At 37.9% G+C, this 19,177-nt stretch overlaps 1 protein-coding gene across 1 annotated transcript; it reads right to left on the bottom strand.

Moving 5' to 3' along the window:
- Positions 1–12,529: 12,529 nt before the first annotated feature.
- On the bottom strand, positions 12,530–18,444 carry LOC145006738 (uncharacterized). Its single transcript, XM_078965795.1, has 8 exons — positions 18,430–18,444; positions 18,285–18,357; positions 17,965–18,213; positions 17,784–17,855; positions 17,003–17,673; positions 16,644–16,884; positions 13,488–16,560; positions 12,530–12,569 (listed from the first exon to the last, which is right to left on the bottom strand). Exons 1-8 carry the CDS (start codon positions 18,442–18,444, stop codon positions 12,530–12,532), a joined length of 4,434 nt encoding a protein of 1,477 aa, XP_078821921.1.
- Positions 18,445–19,177: the final 733 nt, after the last annotated feature.

Raw genomic sequence — 19,177 nt, 5'->3', positions numbered from 1 at the left:
AACACTTAAGCCCAAAATGCTAAAAGGACACTCGTGGCCCAAACTATGGCCCAATTTTCCATTTTAGGCCCAAATCCTTCTGGGACCTTTTCAACATTACTAACAACCCACAATCTGATGGCTCAACGGGCCCAAGATAAACAAGTCGAACAACTGGCCCAAATCGAAGCCCAATAGTCAAAATTCCACCTGACTGAGTACGCGGAGCATACTCAGCTGTATGCTAAGCGTACGGGCTGTTTGGCTTGTATGATGCGCGTACGGGCTTGTACACCCAGCGTACTCTCCTGCTAAGCAAAAATCCCAAAAGAGCATAATCCTTTAAGATTTGAAGCCCCAATCACAAATCTGAGTCCATTAAAGGGCTTTAATCCATAAATTCAATTACTTGGTGGCTTGCATGCCCCCTAGTAAGCCCAAACTCAAAAAATGGCATTGTACTTCCATGAAAATGGCCTTAACTCTTGCATGAACCCATTAAGGCCTTCAATATGGAAACTTTCTGTCTTAAGGAATCAAATAGCACAAAGGGTGGAAACCCTAAGCCTAAGAATCAGATTTGAACCATAAAGCGTCGTCCTTGGGACCAAAAAGGTCCAAAAACCAAACACAAAAGATCTAAGGAGATAACCACCAAGTTTAAGACTTTATACCACAAATGAGAGCCTAAAGCTGGTGTAGTTCTGGATCTAAAAGCTCTATATTCTCCAATAAGTATTCAAGAATGAACACCTTTGATAGCTTCATTTTATTTACTTCTTTTTATAGTTTATTTTAGCATATTTCATTCATAACTTAGATAATTTCCATGCATATTTTCCTTTTTGTTATTTTATGACTATTTCGGGTACTCTCGAATCTTGTGAGCATAATTGCAGGTTTTCGGGTCTAGCGGAGCGGGAGTGTTCGGGACGTATAGGAGGCGATGAGATTTGGTAGACAAAAATGACGTTGGGCTTGATGGGTAGTGGAGATGATGCATGGAGTGATCTTGATGATTATTTGAAGACTTGGAGAGAAATAAACTTTAAATTTGCAAGATGCGGGGGAACATTCAAGCGTATGAAAATTATTAATCGGGCGAGTTCACGAGCTTTGGAGGATTTGGAGAGGTCAAATTGGGCTTTAAATGAAGAAAAACTTGAAGAAAATGGGCTAGGAGGTGATTGGATTCGATCTGGGCTAGTGGGATATGCTTTAGAGGCCCAAAATCTCAAAGAAGCCCATGTCAGGCACCACCCGCGCAGCAGCACGCGGGTCGCGCAAGGCCCTGCAGGGGTAGTTTCGGAAATTCTTCTTTTGAGCTATTTGAGGAAGGTTGGTGCCCATCTTTTGGATACTCTTGGACACCCGATTTTTGAAGATTCTCTCTGGAGTTTTAGAGACTTTTGAAGGCCAAGAACCCTTGAAGAACATCATATTTTTACCTCTTGATTCTTGCTTAATGTTTGGTACAAATTTCTCTAACTTTGTTTCTTTGGGTTTAGCCATGCTTGGCTAAGCTAATCTTGGTTGACTTTTGGTTAATCCTTTGAACTTTTGTTGAATGTTGAAGAATCCATGAACATGTTCTTGAATCTTTATGGAAATGTTTTGTGTTTTAACATCTTATCATTACTTGTATGTTTTAGTTCATGAGTTTAAATGTGTTTGTGGTGATTAGTTGGCTAATTTCTTGATTAAGTAAAGGATCCTCAAATTAGCAAGCAACAAATGATTTTTGTGTTGTTTTTGCTTCACACAATCATAAAAACATTTCCTCCAACATGGTGGTGAAAGCATTTGACCCCTCTTGGATTTGGTGACTTTTTGGTTCTTAATGCTAGTTGACTTTCACTAATTACATGCTATTTGGAATTAGTGACTTTGACTAAGGAAATTGTTATGAGCTTCTCTAGCCATTTCAACAATTAAGAAAAGTCTAGGTAATCTCAAGCTCCTTGGATTACTATAGCCAAATTGAGGATTTAAAACAAGTATTGCACCATTGAATTCTAATGATATGTTCATCAAAAGTCAAAGTGAGAAAACTTTAAGTCAACCATCTTTCCCTTATTGATTTTACATCAAATTCTTATTTTTGTTGCAATTGTCTATTTAAATCATAGTTAATTCTAGTTTGTTTCAAGTATTTCAAAACATCAAAGCCCCCATTTTTAATTTATTGTCATATTCCAAGTATTTTACAAAGAGATTTTTCATAGAGTTATCAAATTGAACCAGTCTCCGTGGATTCGATCCCTTTACCACTATAAACTATTTTAGTGTATAATAATTAGGGTTATTATTTGTGTTGGCCTCGACAACCACCAACCTTCTTCAAAAGCACCAAATTACTTTTCTAATGGCATTCTAAGCTCCAAGATCACTCAAGTATGGATTAGGGTTTTGTAGTAGCTGCTTTAGGGTGAGAGGGAAGCTGGTCTTTGAGGCATAATGTTCCTTATATAGTACCAAACCCTAAATTTAAGGCTTTTGGTCTGAATGGAGTATGCCCCATGTACCTCTTAATATGCCCAACGTACTCACGACGATACAACCTTCTACACCCGGCGTACTCACGGAACCCCTAAAACCCTAAACTTAGTTTGGCTATAACTTCTTCGTTCTAAGTCCATTTTCAACGAACTTTATATCCATTGAAAGGTGATGAGAAGCCCTATGCTTCTAACAACTCATCATTACCTAAAAACTTTTCGAACAAGAACCCAAAATCCCAAGAAGACCAAGATGTCAAATTACAATTATACCCTTGGCCTCCGAAGACACAATCAAACACTTAGTTCACGTATACCCTAACACCCACATCCGAAATGGACCAACTCCTTCCTTTCCCAAGGATCTAACCATTATGATAACTGATGATTGGACGGGCCACAACAAAGCACTTTCAAAACTAGGTGTTACACAAGTTGATTAAAAAAATTAAATATAAATATCCAAACATTAAAAAAAATTAAGTAAAATTTTGAAATAAATATGCCAGAAATAATGAATAAGTAAGTAATTCAGTCTATACTATTCAAAGAAAATTATTAATATATCTTAAAGAATTATCCTAAATCATAAATGTCTTATTGCTAAATTTATCGTCATTGTCTAAAATTAATATTTTCAATTCATCTTTCATTTTAACTCTAACAATGCAACATACAATTGTCTATGAGTAAACATTGGTTGTCTAAAAAACTATGAAATTTTAAGAACAATGTCGAAATCTGATGAACAATTTTGAAATTTCGACTGATTTTTTTTACTTAAATCTAACAGAAAAATTAAACAAATATAGTGAATGAGAATTATATACAATTTTGGGCATGAAATAAGACATTAGATTGAAAAACTGTGACATTAAACACTTTGAAAGTATATATCAAACAAGAGTAGAGAAATTTTGTAACGTCCCAAATTCACAATAAAAATTTTCATTTTTGAAGTAAGTCAAACCATTGTTTCAATCAAAAACCCAGGTGATAAGAAACCAAGTATCAAATACAAATATCCCAAAAAACCAATGTATCATAAATTCTCCAAAACATGTCATCAAAGGATGTGTACGATCATTTCTTCTCCTTGCCCCGATCATCTGAAGTACCTAAAACGTACCACTTAAACTGTAAGCCAAAGCTTAGTGAATTTTCCCCAAAATACCATCACACACAAAAATAATAGTATGTATGCTGGATCCACAATCATCAGACTAGATTACCCCTGAGCCTACAACATGAGTCTCACTTGCCTTTTAGGTCAACAACTCATGTCTAGATTGCTACCAAGCCCATAACATAAGTTTGGCTTGCCTTCTTGGCCCACAACTTATGTATTTCATGTTTTCAGGTTTGTTGGTTTCCTCATAGAGTAGTAATGCCTCAACCAAGGTTATAAAAAGCTCTTAATGGCTACACCATGGCGTGTCATGGCTCCAAGGCTTGTACATATTGCCAAGCTTTACCAAAATGCCACCTTAACTCATATATGTGTATAGAATGAATAATAGTTGAAAATACATATAAAAATATTAATTATATACAAAATTGCCGCCTTAAGTCACGCCTTACAAACGAAGTGGCTCGCAAAGGTTTGGAAAAGCTTGTGGCTTGACATTGCCTCAAAGTCATGTCTTACATTATTTAGAACCTTGACCTCAACCCATCCGCACTATATCAACATATACAACAAATAATCATATCACAACAACAGATAAAATTATAGATCATAACAAATCACTACAGAATAACAACATCCTAATCCATGGTACATAATCTATTGGGCCAACATTGGTGTCTTCGACCCACAAGTATAGTGAGGGAAAAACTCATTTCATAGTCTAAAAAGATAGCTGAACAAATAAATTGAAACATCCCAAAATACAACCCAAAATTTTTTGTTTAAATAATGCTAAAACCATAACATAGAATGCCATGAAATAAAAATCATACGTCAACATCTCAAAACCATAATAAAGTGTCGTGATAAAAACTGCATCAAACTGTGTCAAGTTATATCTAAGAAAAACTAAGCCAACTCCCAGGATAAAATTGAAGTTGTGGTGTGTGCGATGCCATCATCCCGAGCTCTTCCCTTCACTTGCGAAAGTACCTGAAACCAAAACTGAAACTGTAAGCACGAAGCTTAGTGAGCTCCCCCAAACTACCACATACCATACAATCATATAAACACATATTGGGCCTTGCCCACTGCATTGGACCGAAGTCCGGAAACTGCATCAGACCGAAGTCTAGAACTAACCAGGGTCTTTCCCTCTGCATCGGACCGAAGTCCGGAAACTACATCAGACCGAAGTCCGAAACTGTCTGTTACCTTGTCCCCTGCATCAGACCGAAGTCCAGAATTAATTGCATCGGATTGAAATCCGGAACTGACTGGGACCTTTTCCCCTACATCGGACCGAAGTCCGGAACTGAATGAGCATAACATAGCATAGCATAAACATATCAACTAGCATAAGCACATATACTGCATACTGCATCGGACCGAAGTCCGGAACACATAACACAAAACACGCTTGAATCACAAAGACATCAAGCAATTTAACTACTGCATCGGACCGAGGTCCAGAACTACTGCTAACTAAATGGGCCGGCATTGTGGCCGTAGACCCGTTTCTACTGGAAGGAAAACTCACCTCTAAAGCTGGCTGCTGAAACACTACTCGGGAACTGTCTGCTGCTGCTCCGGTCTCTCTAGGCTACAATTCCCATAAACACACTCAATCAACTACTGATAACTATACTGAGGGTAAAATAACTATTTTACCCCTCGTCAAAGTCAACCTCCTTGTCAAAGTCAACATAGAGTTGACCCGACTCGTCGAGTTGGGCCGCCAACTCGTCGAGTCCCTACTCTTATTTCTCATTCCTGCCCGCTAATACTCGTTGAGTTTGGCATAGACTCATTGAGTTCCTCTTCGATACTAATAAACAGTCTATCTTCATTTGACTCGCCAAGTTGTATGAACAACTCGTTGAGTTTTCCTTCATCATAAGAGTATTCTAGCCTGTGACTCACCGAGTAGTATGAACAACTCATAGAGTCTGTTCTTAAGGCAAGAAGATTGCCCTGGAATCGCCGAGTCAGGGCATTGACTCGCCGAGTCCCTCCATTGTTGAGTCTAACTTCCGACTCACTAAGTCCAGCTCCAACTCACTGGTTCCACTCGACATAACTCAAAAGGGGAAGAAGTGGGGACTCGTGACTCGACTCACCGAGTCAGAAGAAAAACTCACCGAGTCGCTTCCATGCAAACACTATACAGTCGATTTTGATCAATTCCATTGCATTCAACTTATAGATCTGGGTTCCTAAGGCTTGTTTCACACGTAAAGTTTCCAACTTTACGTGTGTAAATGCATCAATGAAGGTTTAAAGGCTCTAAAGGGACCAAAAGTGTAGATATTGGGCTTTTTATGCAAGAATGGTCCCATAAAGGCAGTAGATCTGAGCTTCTAGAGCTCAGACATGGTCAGATCTGATGGCTATCATCACTACATGCTCTCTATACTACTACCAAGCCAAAAATGGTAAAACAAGCTAAATAAGAGATCTAACTGAAGAAGGACAAAGGTTTGAGCTTGATACCTCAAAGAAGACTGCAATGCAACAAGGAAATCGGATCTACTTTGCTCCCCCTTGATTCTTCCTCTTCTCCTATCTTCTTCTAGCTTTAAATGCACCAACAACTTGCACAATATGAGAAATCACACCAAAAATGATAAGGAATGGCTAGGGCTTTAGTATGGAACTCTCTGTGGGTGAGGGAGGTTGATTAGTGCACAAAAAGTTGTTTAAATAAGGTGCATACCCTTATCTTTAGGGTTTCATCCAGACTGGTGGACTCGCCGAGTCATTGGCTCCAACCATGTGCTTATCCCGTCTCTACTCGACGAGTCAGGCTACTGACTCATCGAGTTCCTATTGAAAACTTGGAAAATTAGATATTTAAATACATACAAGAATTGGGGCGTTATAACTCTCCCCCACTTGTCTCAGACTTCGTCCTCGAAGTCTACTGCTGCTGAATATGGGAACAGATATGGGTAATGCTCCCTCATCTCCTCCTCTGCCTCCCACATCCACTCAGACCCCTTCCGGTGCTGCCAATGCACCTTCACCAATTGAACCACCTTGTTCCTCAAGTTCTTCGTCTTCTGATCCAAGATCGCTACGAGTCTCTCAATATAATTCAGACTTTTATCAACCTATATATCCTCCATGGGTACTACCGCTGTCTCATCCACCAAACACTTCCTCAACTGAGAAACATGGAAAGTGTTGTGGATCTGGCTAAGTTTTGCTGGAAGATCTAACCAATACGCAACCCGACCCACTCTAGCCAAAAATCGACAAGGGCAAATGAACCTGGGGCCCAACTTGCCCCTCTTCTAGAACCTAATAACACCCTTTCAGGGTGACACCTTTAGGAGGACCATATCGCCCACCTGGAATTCCAAGTCTGAATGCCTCCTGTCGGCGTAACTCTTCTGCCGACCCTGCGAAGTCTACAGTCTACTAGGAACCTGCTGAATTAACTTTGTCGTCTTGAGCACCACTTCGGTGCTCTCGATGACTCGCTGACCGACCTCACCCCAGCAAATCGGGGTCCTGCACTTCCTCCCATAGAGCATCTCGAAGGGAGGGCGGTCAATACTCGCATGGTAACTGTTGTTATATGAGAATTCTGCTAATGGAAGATACGTATCCCAACTGCCACCAACATCTAGGACACATGCCAGGAGCATGTCCTCGAGAGTCTGAATCGTCCTCTCGCTCTGTCCGTCTGTCTGAGGGTGGAAAGCGGTGCTGAAATGGAGACGAGTACCCATCTCATCCTGAAACCACTTCCAGAATCTGGAAGTAAAACGGATGTCTCGGTCTGACACTATCGATACAGGCACTCCATGTCGTGCCACAACCTCTCGCACATAAATATCGGCTAGCTTCTTAGATGTTATGCTATCCTGGATCGGTATAAAATGAGCACTCTTCGTCAATCGATCCACAATAACCCAAATCGAATCCACTCCACGTGCGGTCATGGGAAGCTTAGTGATAAAATCCATGGTGATATCCTCCCGTTTCCACACTGGAATATCTAACGGATGCATCTTATTGTGGGGCCTCTGGTGCTCTGCCTTGACCTTCCTGCAGGTCATGCATCTCTCCACATACCAGGCGACATCCTGCTTCATGCAGGGCCACCAATAATCAGGTTGAAGATCTCTATACATCTTCGTCGCCCCTGGGTGGATGGAAAATCGAGACTTATGGGCCTTGTCCATCAACACCTGCCGTACTCCGCCCTAGTACGGTACCCAAACTCTCCCACGAAGGGTTAACAATCCCCGTTTGTCATAATCAAAAGAAGCTACTCGGCCTATGATCCTCTTACACTTCTGTCTATCATCCTTGAGGCCCTCAACCTGTGCCTCCCTGATCCGCTCCAACAACGGAGTAATCACTATCATCCTCAAGCATATATCCTTGATTAGGACCACTGCCGTCTTGCGGCTCAAGGTGTCGGCCATTACGTTGGCCTTCCCCGGGTGATAAAGGATCTCACAATTGTAATCCTTCACCACATCTAACCACCGACGTTGCCTTATGTTAAGATTTGGCTGGTCCATGAGGTATCTCAGACTATTGTGATTCGTGTAGACGGTACAACGGACCCCATAGAGATAGTGTCTCCAAATCTTGAGGGCGAACACCACTGCCCCCAACTCCAAATCATGCGTCGGATAGTTAGCCTCGTGAGGCTTCAACTATATGGAAGTGTAAGCTATCACATGCCCCCGCTGCATCAATACTGCCCCATACCTGAGATCGAGGCATCACAGTTACAAAACAACATGAAAACCCTTACTTTCCATAAACGAATGTCTTATACTTTATTAGGTCACAATGAGGGTTTTTGGCCAAAACTCCCATGCATGATACTAAAACTTGATATTACTCTAGATCCAAAGCATCAATGGCCCTAATTTACCTAGAGTTTCCTAAATTTGAAATTTATGAGATCTCACTACTCAATAATTAAGGACATGAAGATTTAGGGACAAAACTCAAGATTTAACCACTTATCATGATAAAAATCGAGTCTAGGACACTTACAAGGGTCCAGACAAAGGATGATGGTTTGCTCGTAGATTCTAAGCTCACTTCTTCTTCTTCCTTTCTTCAATGGCTTCAAAAAGCACCAAAACATGGTTTAAACAAAGGAGAAATGGAATAGGGTTTTCAAAATCTCAAAGCGGCTGATGGAGGCTGAGGGTGAGCAAACCCTGTAATGTCCCAAAAATAATGACATAAAATTTCCGTTCTTAAATTAATAAATAGTTAATAAATATCTTTCCATAAAACCAAGGTAATCAAGATTTAGCAAAACATCATCAAATTAGAGTAATTCACAGAATTCGAAAACATATGGTGTGTGCTCTACAATTACCCCCAAGCTCTTCCATTTGAAAACCAAAGTACCTGAAACATAAACTAAAACCGTAAGCACAAAGCTTAGTTTGTTCCCCAAGATACCACATACCACACATGCATAAATCACATACTGGGCCCTTGCCCTCCATTAGGCCTCGCACGGTATCAAGGCCCACTCGGCCTCGGGCCCCTCCCGACATCGAGCCCCGCTAAGATTACAGATCTGTTATTCTTAGGCCTCGCCTGTGTTATTCTTAGGCCTCGCCTGTCACTGGGTCTCGCCTACTATACACATAAAATATAACACATAATCTTGCTAACACATAAAATGATCATAAAACACTAGCATATGTTCCGGTCATCGGGCCTCGCCCGACATCGAGCCCCGCCTGGTACACACATAACCATATAACCATATAATAATATAAACATATAAACAGACTAGCACATGCAACAATCATAAATACTATAGCATACTATAAATTCGTCGGGCCTCACCCGGTAAGCATAAAATCAGATACTAATAACTAGCATATAATCTACTCATCACGCCTTGCCTAATAAGCATACTATCAAACAATACATGCAAGAGTCACGCCTACATCTAACATCCTAACATATAAATCATGGGTTGGAATTGGTGCCTACGATCCGTTAAACCCAGTAAGGAGACTCACCTTGATCGACTGATAACAAAATCCCTCACTTGCTGCTGCTGCGAACCGACTCCACACACTGAGCCAAGCCAAACTAATCTAAATTAATATCTAGGGATAAATCAAAAACATAGGCCCAACGATGGCCCAATCTAATTGGTCTTACTAAGACCCAAACCCAAGTTAGGCCCAACCCAAACTCCTTAGGCCCAAACTAGGCTATTCAACCAGATAAGTCCGAACATGGATCAAAACAGAAAGTCCAACCCCAACATCAAGTCCAAAGCAAAAAGTCTAAGAGTCTACCAATGACCCGAATGCGCGACGTTCGCTAGACGAACACACGACGTTCCGACCAATGTCCAAAAATTACACCAATGACTTAATATGTTAGGTGCAACATCCAAATGCTCAAAATAGCTTCATATTATTGACATAACCCATAAAGTTGTCAACTTGGCACCTTTGCATGGTCCAAAAGGTCCCAATCATGATTTTAAGTGTTCTAACTCCATAAAGAGGCCAAGATGCAAACTTTTACCTTAAGACCTTAGTCCAAACTTCCAGATCTAATTCAAAGGGACTTCTTAAGTCATAAAGTTCCTAACTTTATGACTTCGCAAGACTTCATGGGACCCAAATCAAAACCCTAAGTACCAAACTTTACCAAAAGACCACCGAAACATGCATGAAAGGTTTATACTAATCAAGATCCAAACTTTAAGACTTCATAACCCTAACAAGGACCAAATATGAAGCTCAAAGGTTTTGGAGTAACTTCTACTCACAAGAACCACCACAAAGGGACCAAAACCAACTAGCTAGATCTACATGAAAGAGTTGCCAAGGTTGAGACTTTATACCTCTAGAAGTTAGATCTAGGTGAGCAAAGCCTAGATCCAAAAGCTCTAAGTTAAGTATTGACTCTTCAAGAAGTTCTTTCTTTCGCTTCAAGCACCAAAACACACAAAAATCACCATTAAGCTCAAGAAATACACAAATGGGGGCTAGGGTTTAATTGTTAGGGTTAAAGACAATGGAGGCTGAAGAAAGGAAGAGGTTTAGGTCCATAATGATGCTTATAAAGGGGCCAAACCCTAAAAAACGAGTTTTCAATCTGCCCAACGAACGCCCAATGTTCCCTTGAGGAACGCCCAGTGTTCCTACCTAAGCCAGCATCCAATTTTCCTTGAACGCCATGCGTTCCTATCGGGTACGCCCCGCGTACCCGGTTCGGCCCAAAACCCCTCTAACTTCAAATTGTCATAACTTTTACATCATTTATCCGTTTTCGATGTTCTTTATATCCATGAAAAGGTAACAAGAAGTCGTACACTTCTATCAACTTTATTTAGCCTGAAAATCAACCAAACTTAAATCCAATATTCATAAAAGGCCCGATCCAACGCCTTTAGCGATACACTTGGGCTCTACAGTACAAACCAAACTCTTTCATCAGATAACCAACATCATCCACATCCAAATGGGCCTAAACCTTTCTTCCCCAAGGCCCTAAGCCTTACGATAACTAATGATCGGACCATGGTCCCGAATAATGAAGCGATTCGAAACCGAGCATTACAAACCCTCACATCCTCAATCCTTTAAATAGGGAGCAAAACTTGAAAATAGGGTTTTGTCATTCATCAGTTGCCAAACCATGGCCATATACTGGCACGTCGTGGCAACCTTAAATGTACCTACGATTTTTCTTGAAGCGCCACGTCATGATGCCTTTCCGACGCCTTGTCAACCTTAAAATGCTTAAAACATTGGGAACTGAATTACCTTGGGACCTAGATGTTACAAATTTCTTTGGAATAAATATAAAAAAAGTCTGAAATTTAAAGATCAAATCAGAAATAAGACATTTGTGAGTAATTAGCCGTTTTTCAAAAACAAACAAAAATGACTAATCTCTTTAAAAAAAACTCATTTATAATTGTTATTTTCTTCTTTATTCCATTTTTAAATACAACAAATGGAATATTAAGGTTGTTAAAACGATATTTAATTTGTTTCCATTTTATGTACATTTTAAGCTAGTAGTTTGTTTCCATTTAAAACAATAATGAAGGTAGTTTAAAAGTAAAACCAATTTAAAGCCTATATTAATATTAAATTGTTAAGATGATTTGCAACTTTTAAAATATTAAAAAAAAAAAAAAAACAAATAGATGATAACTCATTTATAGTAAAATGTTTAATTTTGATTCATACGTATATTAATTTATGGGATAAAATTGTAAACCAAATATATTTTGGTCTTTTGTTGCACTCTCAAACAGATGAAGCAAAAAATATTTTTCTTTTCTTTGGGTTTATCGACATTCACAAGAGAAACAAAACAAGATATTGGTGAGGTTTTGTTTGTTTGGAAAAATCAGTTTTTCGGTTTGTTTATATCTAGGTAATTATTTCTTTTTTACACATATAAATGAAAATTTCTTGATTAAACTTCGACGCTACATATTTTACTAAATTAGCCACTAACTTTTAACAAAATTTTATAACCACCTTATCCTACTATATAACATGTTAAAGTTGTTTGACATAGAAAAATTTGTAAAACTTAACTTGAAGTCTTGCATAACTTTATTAGATAGAGTTTGTCGTTTCAGACATTATATGATTATATCAATAAACAAAGTGGACCCTTTCTACTATATTACAAAATTTGAATAACGCTAGAGCCAGAATTTGCACCAGAATTTATATCATATGTATTTCCCAATGGAAATACATTTCGAAGTTGAATTTCATTACACTTCAACTTAAAAAAAACCGCATTCTTACACAGACCTTATAAAACGTCTTACATGCATTTCTGGTATTTCAGCACAAGAAGAATCAAAACTTCTCGAATTTTGAATAGACTTAACAGACACCCACAAATGGTTCTTCAACGTCAGGCTATTGATAGATTAATTCACCCAAGTAAGTTGTGAGAAACTGTAAGATTTCCTATAATTGTGCACATCAAAATTTACATGTATTGAATTGATATACAAGAGATTTAATTGCAAGAGCAGATCAATGGAGGCACAGTGGTGGCGGGAATGAGATGCCGTAGCTTCTTCCCTTGGTTAGCGTTCAACGGTACGATGTCGTTTAGATGCCTTTCCCAGTTCGATCCATTTAAACCCGGACACATATTCGCTTCAGTTTTTCTGGTGTGGCCGTGTGGGTCATCAGCCCAATTTCAGGAAAAGAGCCCAAGAATTTGGATTATGCCAAAAGTCGAAGCCCAATATAAAAACTTTCTCTTCTAAAATAAGTGGGTCCCACTAAATTTATTTTCATTTAATAAATTTATGATGAAGTAGATATTCAAAGATAAAGTTTCAGAAAGTATGGTCATTCAGAATCAGAGTGATCATGTTATGTTTAATATATATATATATATATATATATATATATATATATATATATATATATATATATATATATATATATATATATACTAGCCGTCTACCCGCGCAAAGCGGCGGGGCACGTGAGTTCTTTCGGTGATATGTTTCCATTACAAAATTGTTATGTTAAAAAAAAGTACATGTTGAAGACAATATAATCAAACTATGGTGTTATTTGTTACATCATGCATCAAATAACCAATAAAAAGCAACCAGTCAAGACGACACAAAATATTAATCGTGCAATACTTCTTTATACACCACATTTGCTGTATAAACCCCATCACCTTTTGAATTTTCGTTAGGCTGTACTAATACTTTTGTATTGCAACGTGAAACCCCTCTGGACAATGCAACATAAAGTTGTCCATGCGAGAATACTGGTTCTGGAAGATAGATACCTACATATGGAATTGTTTGTCCCTGAGCTTTATTGATTGTCATTGCAAAGCACAATCGAATAGGAAACTGTTTCCTCTTTAGCTTGAATGGGAACATATCATCATCAGATGAACATAAAGGAATCTTAGGCAAAAATATCCTTGTTCCTGCATGTTGACCAACAGTTATTTCTGCATCAATAACATTTTGCTGAAAGCTTCTACATATCAATCGGGTGCCATTACACAACCCATTTGCTGGGTCAATATTCCGTAACAGTATTATCGGACATCCAACTTTTAATCGAAGGTAATGCGGAGGTAAACCACTAACACTGATCGAGTTTAAGAATTCCAACGGATAGAAGCCATTTTTATCATCTATGGCTTCATCGACACTATAGTAAATTCTCTCTTCTCCTTGAAATCGATCGATCATGTAATCGTTAATCGCATCGACACTATCATTTTTTGTAGATAATATTGCCCGCGATATGATATAATCTGATTCAGACCTATTAAATTCCAATGAGGGAAACACTGCATCAATCAAAGAATCTAATGATTTTTCTTTATCAGTGTATGGAATGACCATATCATCAGGGATGCGAATAAAACTTCCGTCCACTGTTTCTTCAACTCCATCACCAACCCGTAATAGAAAGTTTGAGAACCATGGATCAGTAAGTGCTCTCATATTTATTGTTAACCGCAACTTTATAATCGAAGACCAAAGAGGCGACATTCGTAGGCTAGAGTCTACAATTTGTGCTCGTGTCCCACGTCTTACGACTGGCAATACTTGTCTAAAATCGCCTCCCAGAACCATTATCTTTCCACCAAAAGGGAGTGCCACCCCAGTGATATCTTGCATTGTCCGATCAAACGCCTCCACCACCTGTCGCTTTGCCATCGATGCCTCATCCCATATGATTATTTTTGCAAGCCGAAGTAGTTGAGCGGTACCGCTTTGTTTTTGGATTCTACAGAATGAGTTATTATCTGGAGTTAGAGGAAGTTTGAAACGCGAGTGAGCTGTTCTCCCCCCAGGCATGTTATTAGCCGCAACACCCGATGAAGCTGTGGCGAGTGCAATATGACCAAGTTTGCGTATATTAGCAAGTAAAGCTTTGTACAGATATGTTTTTCCTGTTCCGCCAGGACCATCTATGAAGAACACTCCTGTACAATCAGTACACACATGCCTCATGATCTCATCATATGCATATTTTTGTTCAGGATTGAGAAACTCTTTGGCACGCAAATGGTCATCTTCCACAATTATAGAGCATTCTTCTTGTACCTCTCGAAAAACTCCAGACTGAAAATTCAAATCGGTGTTTACAGTCGGGAGATCAAAGTTATCAAGCTTGTTACCCATAGATTGTAGGAATACGCTTATGTCTGTAAGGACCATATTTTGTACTCGATTGACATTATCGTATTGTCTACTATAATCTTCGGAGAGAGAATTGTAGTGGGAATTCCATATCTTGCGAACATCTCCAGGATCACAAAAAACTAATATCGTTGCAAACAACCTTCTGAGAGCATTTGGAAACTGAAACAAGGAGGCCTCTACAAGACACTGCGATAAACTATCATCTGTCTCTATTAACCCTCTTTCAAGAGCCGCTTTTCGAAATGTGGGATGTCTTACGTTATTGACTGTGTACAGATCTTCAAAACATGTAGGACCCCTAACATGACATAATAACACACGTAGATAGTATCGCTCACCTTCAGCAGGATTTGCAGAAACCAAACGACCAACTGCTCGTGATACTTTTCGAGGATTCCATAGACGCGATTCTTTATTCCATGTGAAGTGTTTGGGAAAATCTTTGTATAAATATTCTCTTGCATTAACGTTATCTTTATTCATCTTGAAAAATGCAGTCAACATTGATCTCTTATCTTTCTCCCTCTCAACAACTGATTTCATTGCATCATCATCAGTGAACCTAACCAACTGTTGGTTTGGAAGATGCAATTGCAAAGTGATCACATTAGGGTGGATTTGATTAAGAGAAAAGCTAAAAATTCGCCATACTGCTTCTGGAGCGGAGACGTATCGTGCATCCTGAAAACGTTTTATCTCATTGATAACAACAGGTTGTGCATCTGGATCAATATGGATAACTTTCTTGTCATGACCCTTGTAAATATACTTAAAGATGTATTTCACTGATGTTATACTCGAGCAAACCTCAACATTTAGATGGCAGTTGAACATCATCAACAACTTTGGGTTATATGGGACAACCCATCTATTATCCATCATAATACCTTGTTTATTCACAGCAATTCCATTATCTCTCCTTCGATAAACCGGATATGTGTCCTTTCCTTGTGTTGTGGCTTCGTTGAATTGTCGAGGGTATCTAAAACGACAGGTTGGTGGATCACCTTGCATACAAGAACATTTTTTGTTTAATGTACCACAAGGACCATGTATCATGTGTGATTTGACCAGATCGTGTAGTATAGGATACTTTGTCGGGTTTGGAATTTCGGCACACACATACTTGTCATAATGGTCTGTATTGGTGAGCTTCCATTCAGGTTTCATTATTAAGAGAAAATGAGCATGTGGTAAACCACGTTTCTGGAACTCTATTACATAAACATATGCACTCACCACACCAAGGACGTGCCTCTTCAAGAGTTGTTCCTTAAGGTCATGTAACTTAGCACGAAAAACTCTTGCAACCAGATCTGGTCTATCTTGTGCTGTTTGAAAATGAAGTAACTCATTTTGGATTTCAGGCCAATTCGGATTGCACGTTATTGTAAGGAATATATCAGGTTTCCCTCCATCTTGAACTAAAGCCATAGCATCGAGAAATCGTCGTCGCATGTCACGAGGACCTCCGATGAAACTTGCTGGCAAAACAACACGTTGCCCAATCATACTTGCTTGTACCTCACCGGCATTGACACAATCCACAACACCTTGGTATAACTCCGCTCTTATTGTAGATTGGTTTTTTCTACAAAATTCCAAACGCGAAGTCTCAATCTTGATGTAGATATCTACCACAAATTGTTGTAATAATCTCCCTCCTAACATAATTACGTTCAAGTTTGATCGAATCTGCAACTTGTAATAGTAGTACTCCCGCATAGTTACAGTTTTCCTACCCGTTCTTATATCAGTCTCTACATAATGATTAAATTGAATAAATTATATCAATTTTTACATTTGTAAAATTTAACAATATTAAAATTGTGGCTATGCGTACCTTCTAGATCTTCATCGAAGATTTGGTCGTCATTAACCATCTCATTGAATGAAACCCCTTGCCTTAGTATGTTAGAATGCCATCCAGGCTCACCATTTGGAAAGAATAAAGGATAACACAATGGGTCATAACATCCCCAATAAGATTGAATTGTTTTTGGTTTGTCGGACCTTCCATATACTATAATACTTCTTTTATATGCGGTTATGTTGTCATTGCCTTCAATCCAAATACCAGCAACCTGTGAAATTATACAATAGAAAAAATATGATTAAAACTGGTACGTAATTTGCATAGTTATATTTAATACATGAAACATCTTTTTTCTCAAAAACATATGTACATAATTAATTTCAAACCTCGGATGTGGTTGGCCGGTTGTACACCCTTTGGTCTAGTTCTACTGATGCATTTAAAGTGACTCTGTAATTGTCGAGCGGTCCTAGATCAGCAAGGCTACGAAATATTGCAACGTATGGGTTTGTAGCAAGAACGCGAGTCAAAATTTCAACAATTGGTTTAGCAAGATTCTTCCATTCGAGTCTATTTGACATCTCAGCTTCAACATCGTAAAAATACAATTGTAAGAACTTAGGTTCATCCTTTTTCCTTGGAACTAACTGATCGATTCTATGGTATATCCCTCCATTCACACAAAAAGTGTATACCCCAGATGTCATATTGGCCATCGATTCATCCACTTCTACGCCCATTGATGCAAATGAATAGTTGGTGTTGTATGCACGTATATTCTTTCTAAACAATTTGCCTAATTTTGTTTCTGAGGTGAAAAGATTGTGTAATTCGTCAGGAATAGATGAGTCTGCCAACTTTGTCTTTCCACTCATGCAACAAAAGCCAGCAGATTCAAATTGTAGTCGTTTTGCCCCACAATATCTACATATATCATTGAACTTCACCACACGATGTTTTTTACGGATACCGGCGAAAACAAAACTATATGGATCATCCGAGATGCTACCATTTTGTACTGATGGAGTGACATTGCCATGGATACAACCTTGTGGATCTGTAGACATTTTATTCATTAGTTAAATGTAATATAAATAAAATTAAAATAATTACACATAATTATTAGCCAATATATATGATATTTTTCGGTAAAAATCAAATACTGACCTATTGATGTTGAAATTTGAGTTATCAATTCATCGCGTGGAGGTAGTATTACGTCAGGCTGACTTTGAATACCTACGTATAAACAAAAATTTCTCATTAAGAATGTAAATTATGAAAGATTATGGTTAAATGTAATGTTGTACTACTTAGATTGTAATATGATAACTTCAGACATAGTTACCTGGTTTTGTTATGGTTGGTTCCGTCTGACGTTGATAAGGGTTTCTATTATAAATCAACTTTTTTTGACCAAAATCCATTACACATGTAGGAGATGCATTGGTAATATCCACCAGATTCCTATTTACTGTTGGCACATTTGACAAAAATGTTGCGTTTTGACTATTTCCTTCCCCATTAGCTATTCGTCTCATTTTGTTTTTCTCCTTTCGTCGTTCGTAACATGCCTTATTATATGCTTTTCGTTTTTCTGCAACATTTTTTTAAATGAAAAATGTATAACGATGATATACTAATAATGATTGTAAATATGTGATATACCTTTTGTATTTTCTGCATCAATTTGGATAACATTATTATGTTTATTTTCTTTACCGTCAAACCTCATTGCAAACTGTAAAACACACAAAAAAATGTATACTTTATTTTATACATAACAAATCAAAAAGTATGATTATTCAAATACGAAATTTATTACCATTTCTTTTTGTTATAATAGTTTAGATCAAAACCAGATTTTATTTATGTGTTTCTGGTAATGTGAATGGTCTATAAGGAGATGATGCTTGAGTTGCCGACATATATTGGTTTGATGATACTTCTTTTCTTAGGTGAAGCTAATTACTTTGAAACACGTTGCATCTAACTAAAAAAATACTATAAATAGTAGACTTTTTCATCATATAGTACTTGAATAAGAGATAATTTAAAGTTAAATACACATACTTGTTTGATTTTGATGAATCCGATAGAGCAGATGGTTTTTGTGAAGCCGATAGAATATATGTAGTTTATGCATGTACAAAGGAACACAAAGTGAGTGTGAATGGTGTATAATCGAGAAAGTAAAAATCGTAAATAGTAAACATACGCAGTAGCAGACTGTAGAACCGATGAAGCCTTCTTATATGTTAAATTATAATTATAGAATATGTTTGCAATTGGCGCCTATGGTTCATCTACTACGCAAATATCTCTCTCTCTCTCTCTCTCTCTCTCTCTATATATATATATATATATATATATATATATATATATATATATATATATATATATATAGGTTAAAAGTTTGTTATGAAAGGATTACATATAGTTCATACTTATGTGTATATTTATAATAAAATTTGAAAATTCGTAATCCATTTTGATTTACTTTTATCTTATTAGTTGAAAAGTATTCAAAATTATACCGGGAAACAAAATAAGATTTTTTG

This window comes from Lactuca saligna, chromosome 7, assembly GCF_052625555.1.
Source record: "Lactuca saligna cultivar CGN05327 chromosome 7, ASM5262555v1, whole genome shotgun sequence".
NCBI classification, from domain to species: domain Eukaryota; kingdom Viridiplantae; phylum Streptophyta; class Magnoliopsida; order Asterales; family Asteraceae; genus Lactuca; species Lactuca saligna.
This window is presented reverse-complemented; position numbering and strand designations above follow the sequence as displayed.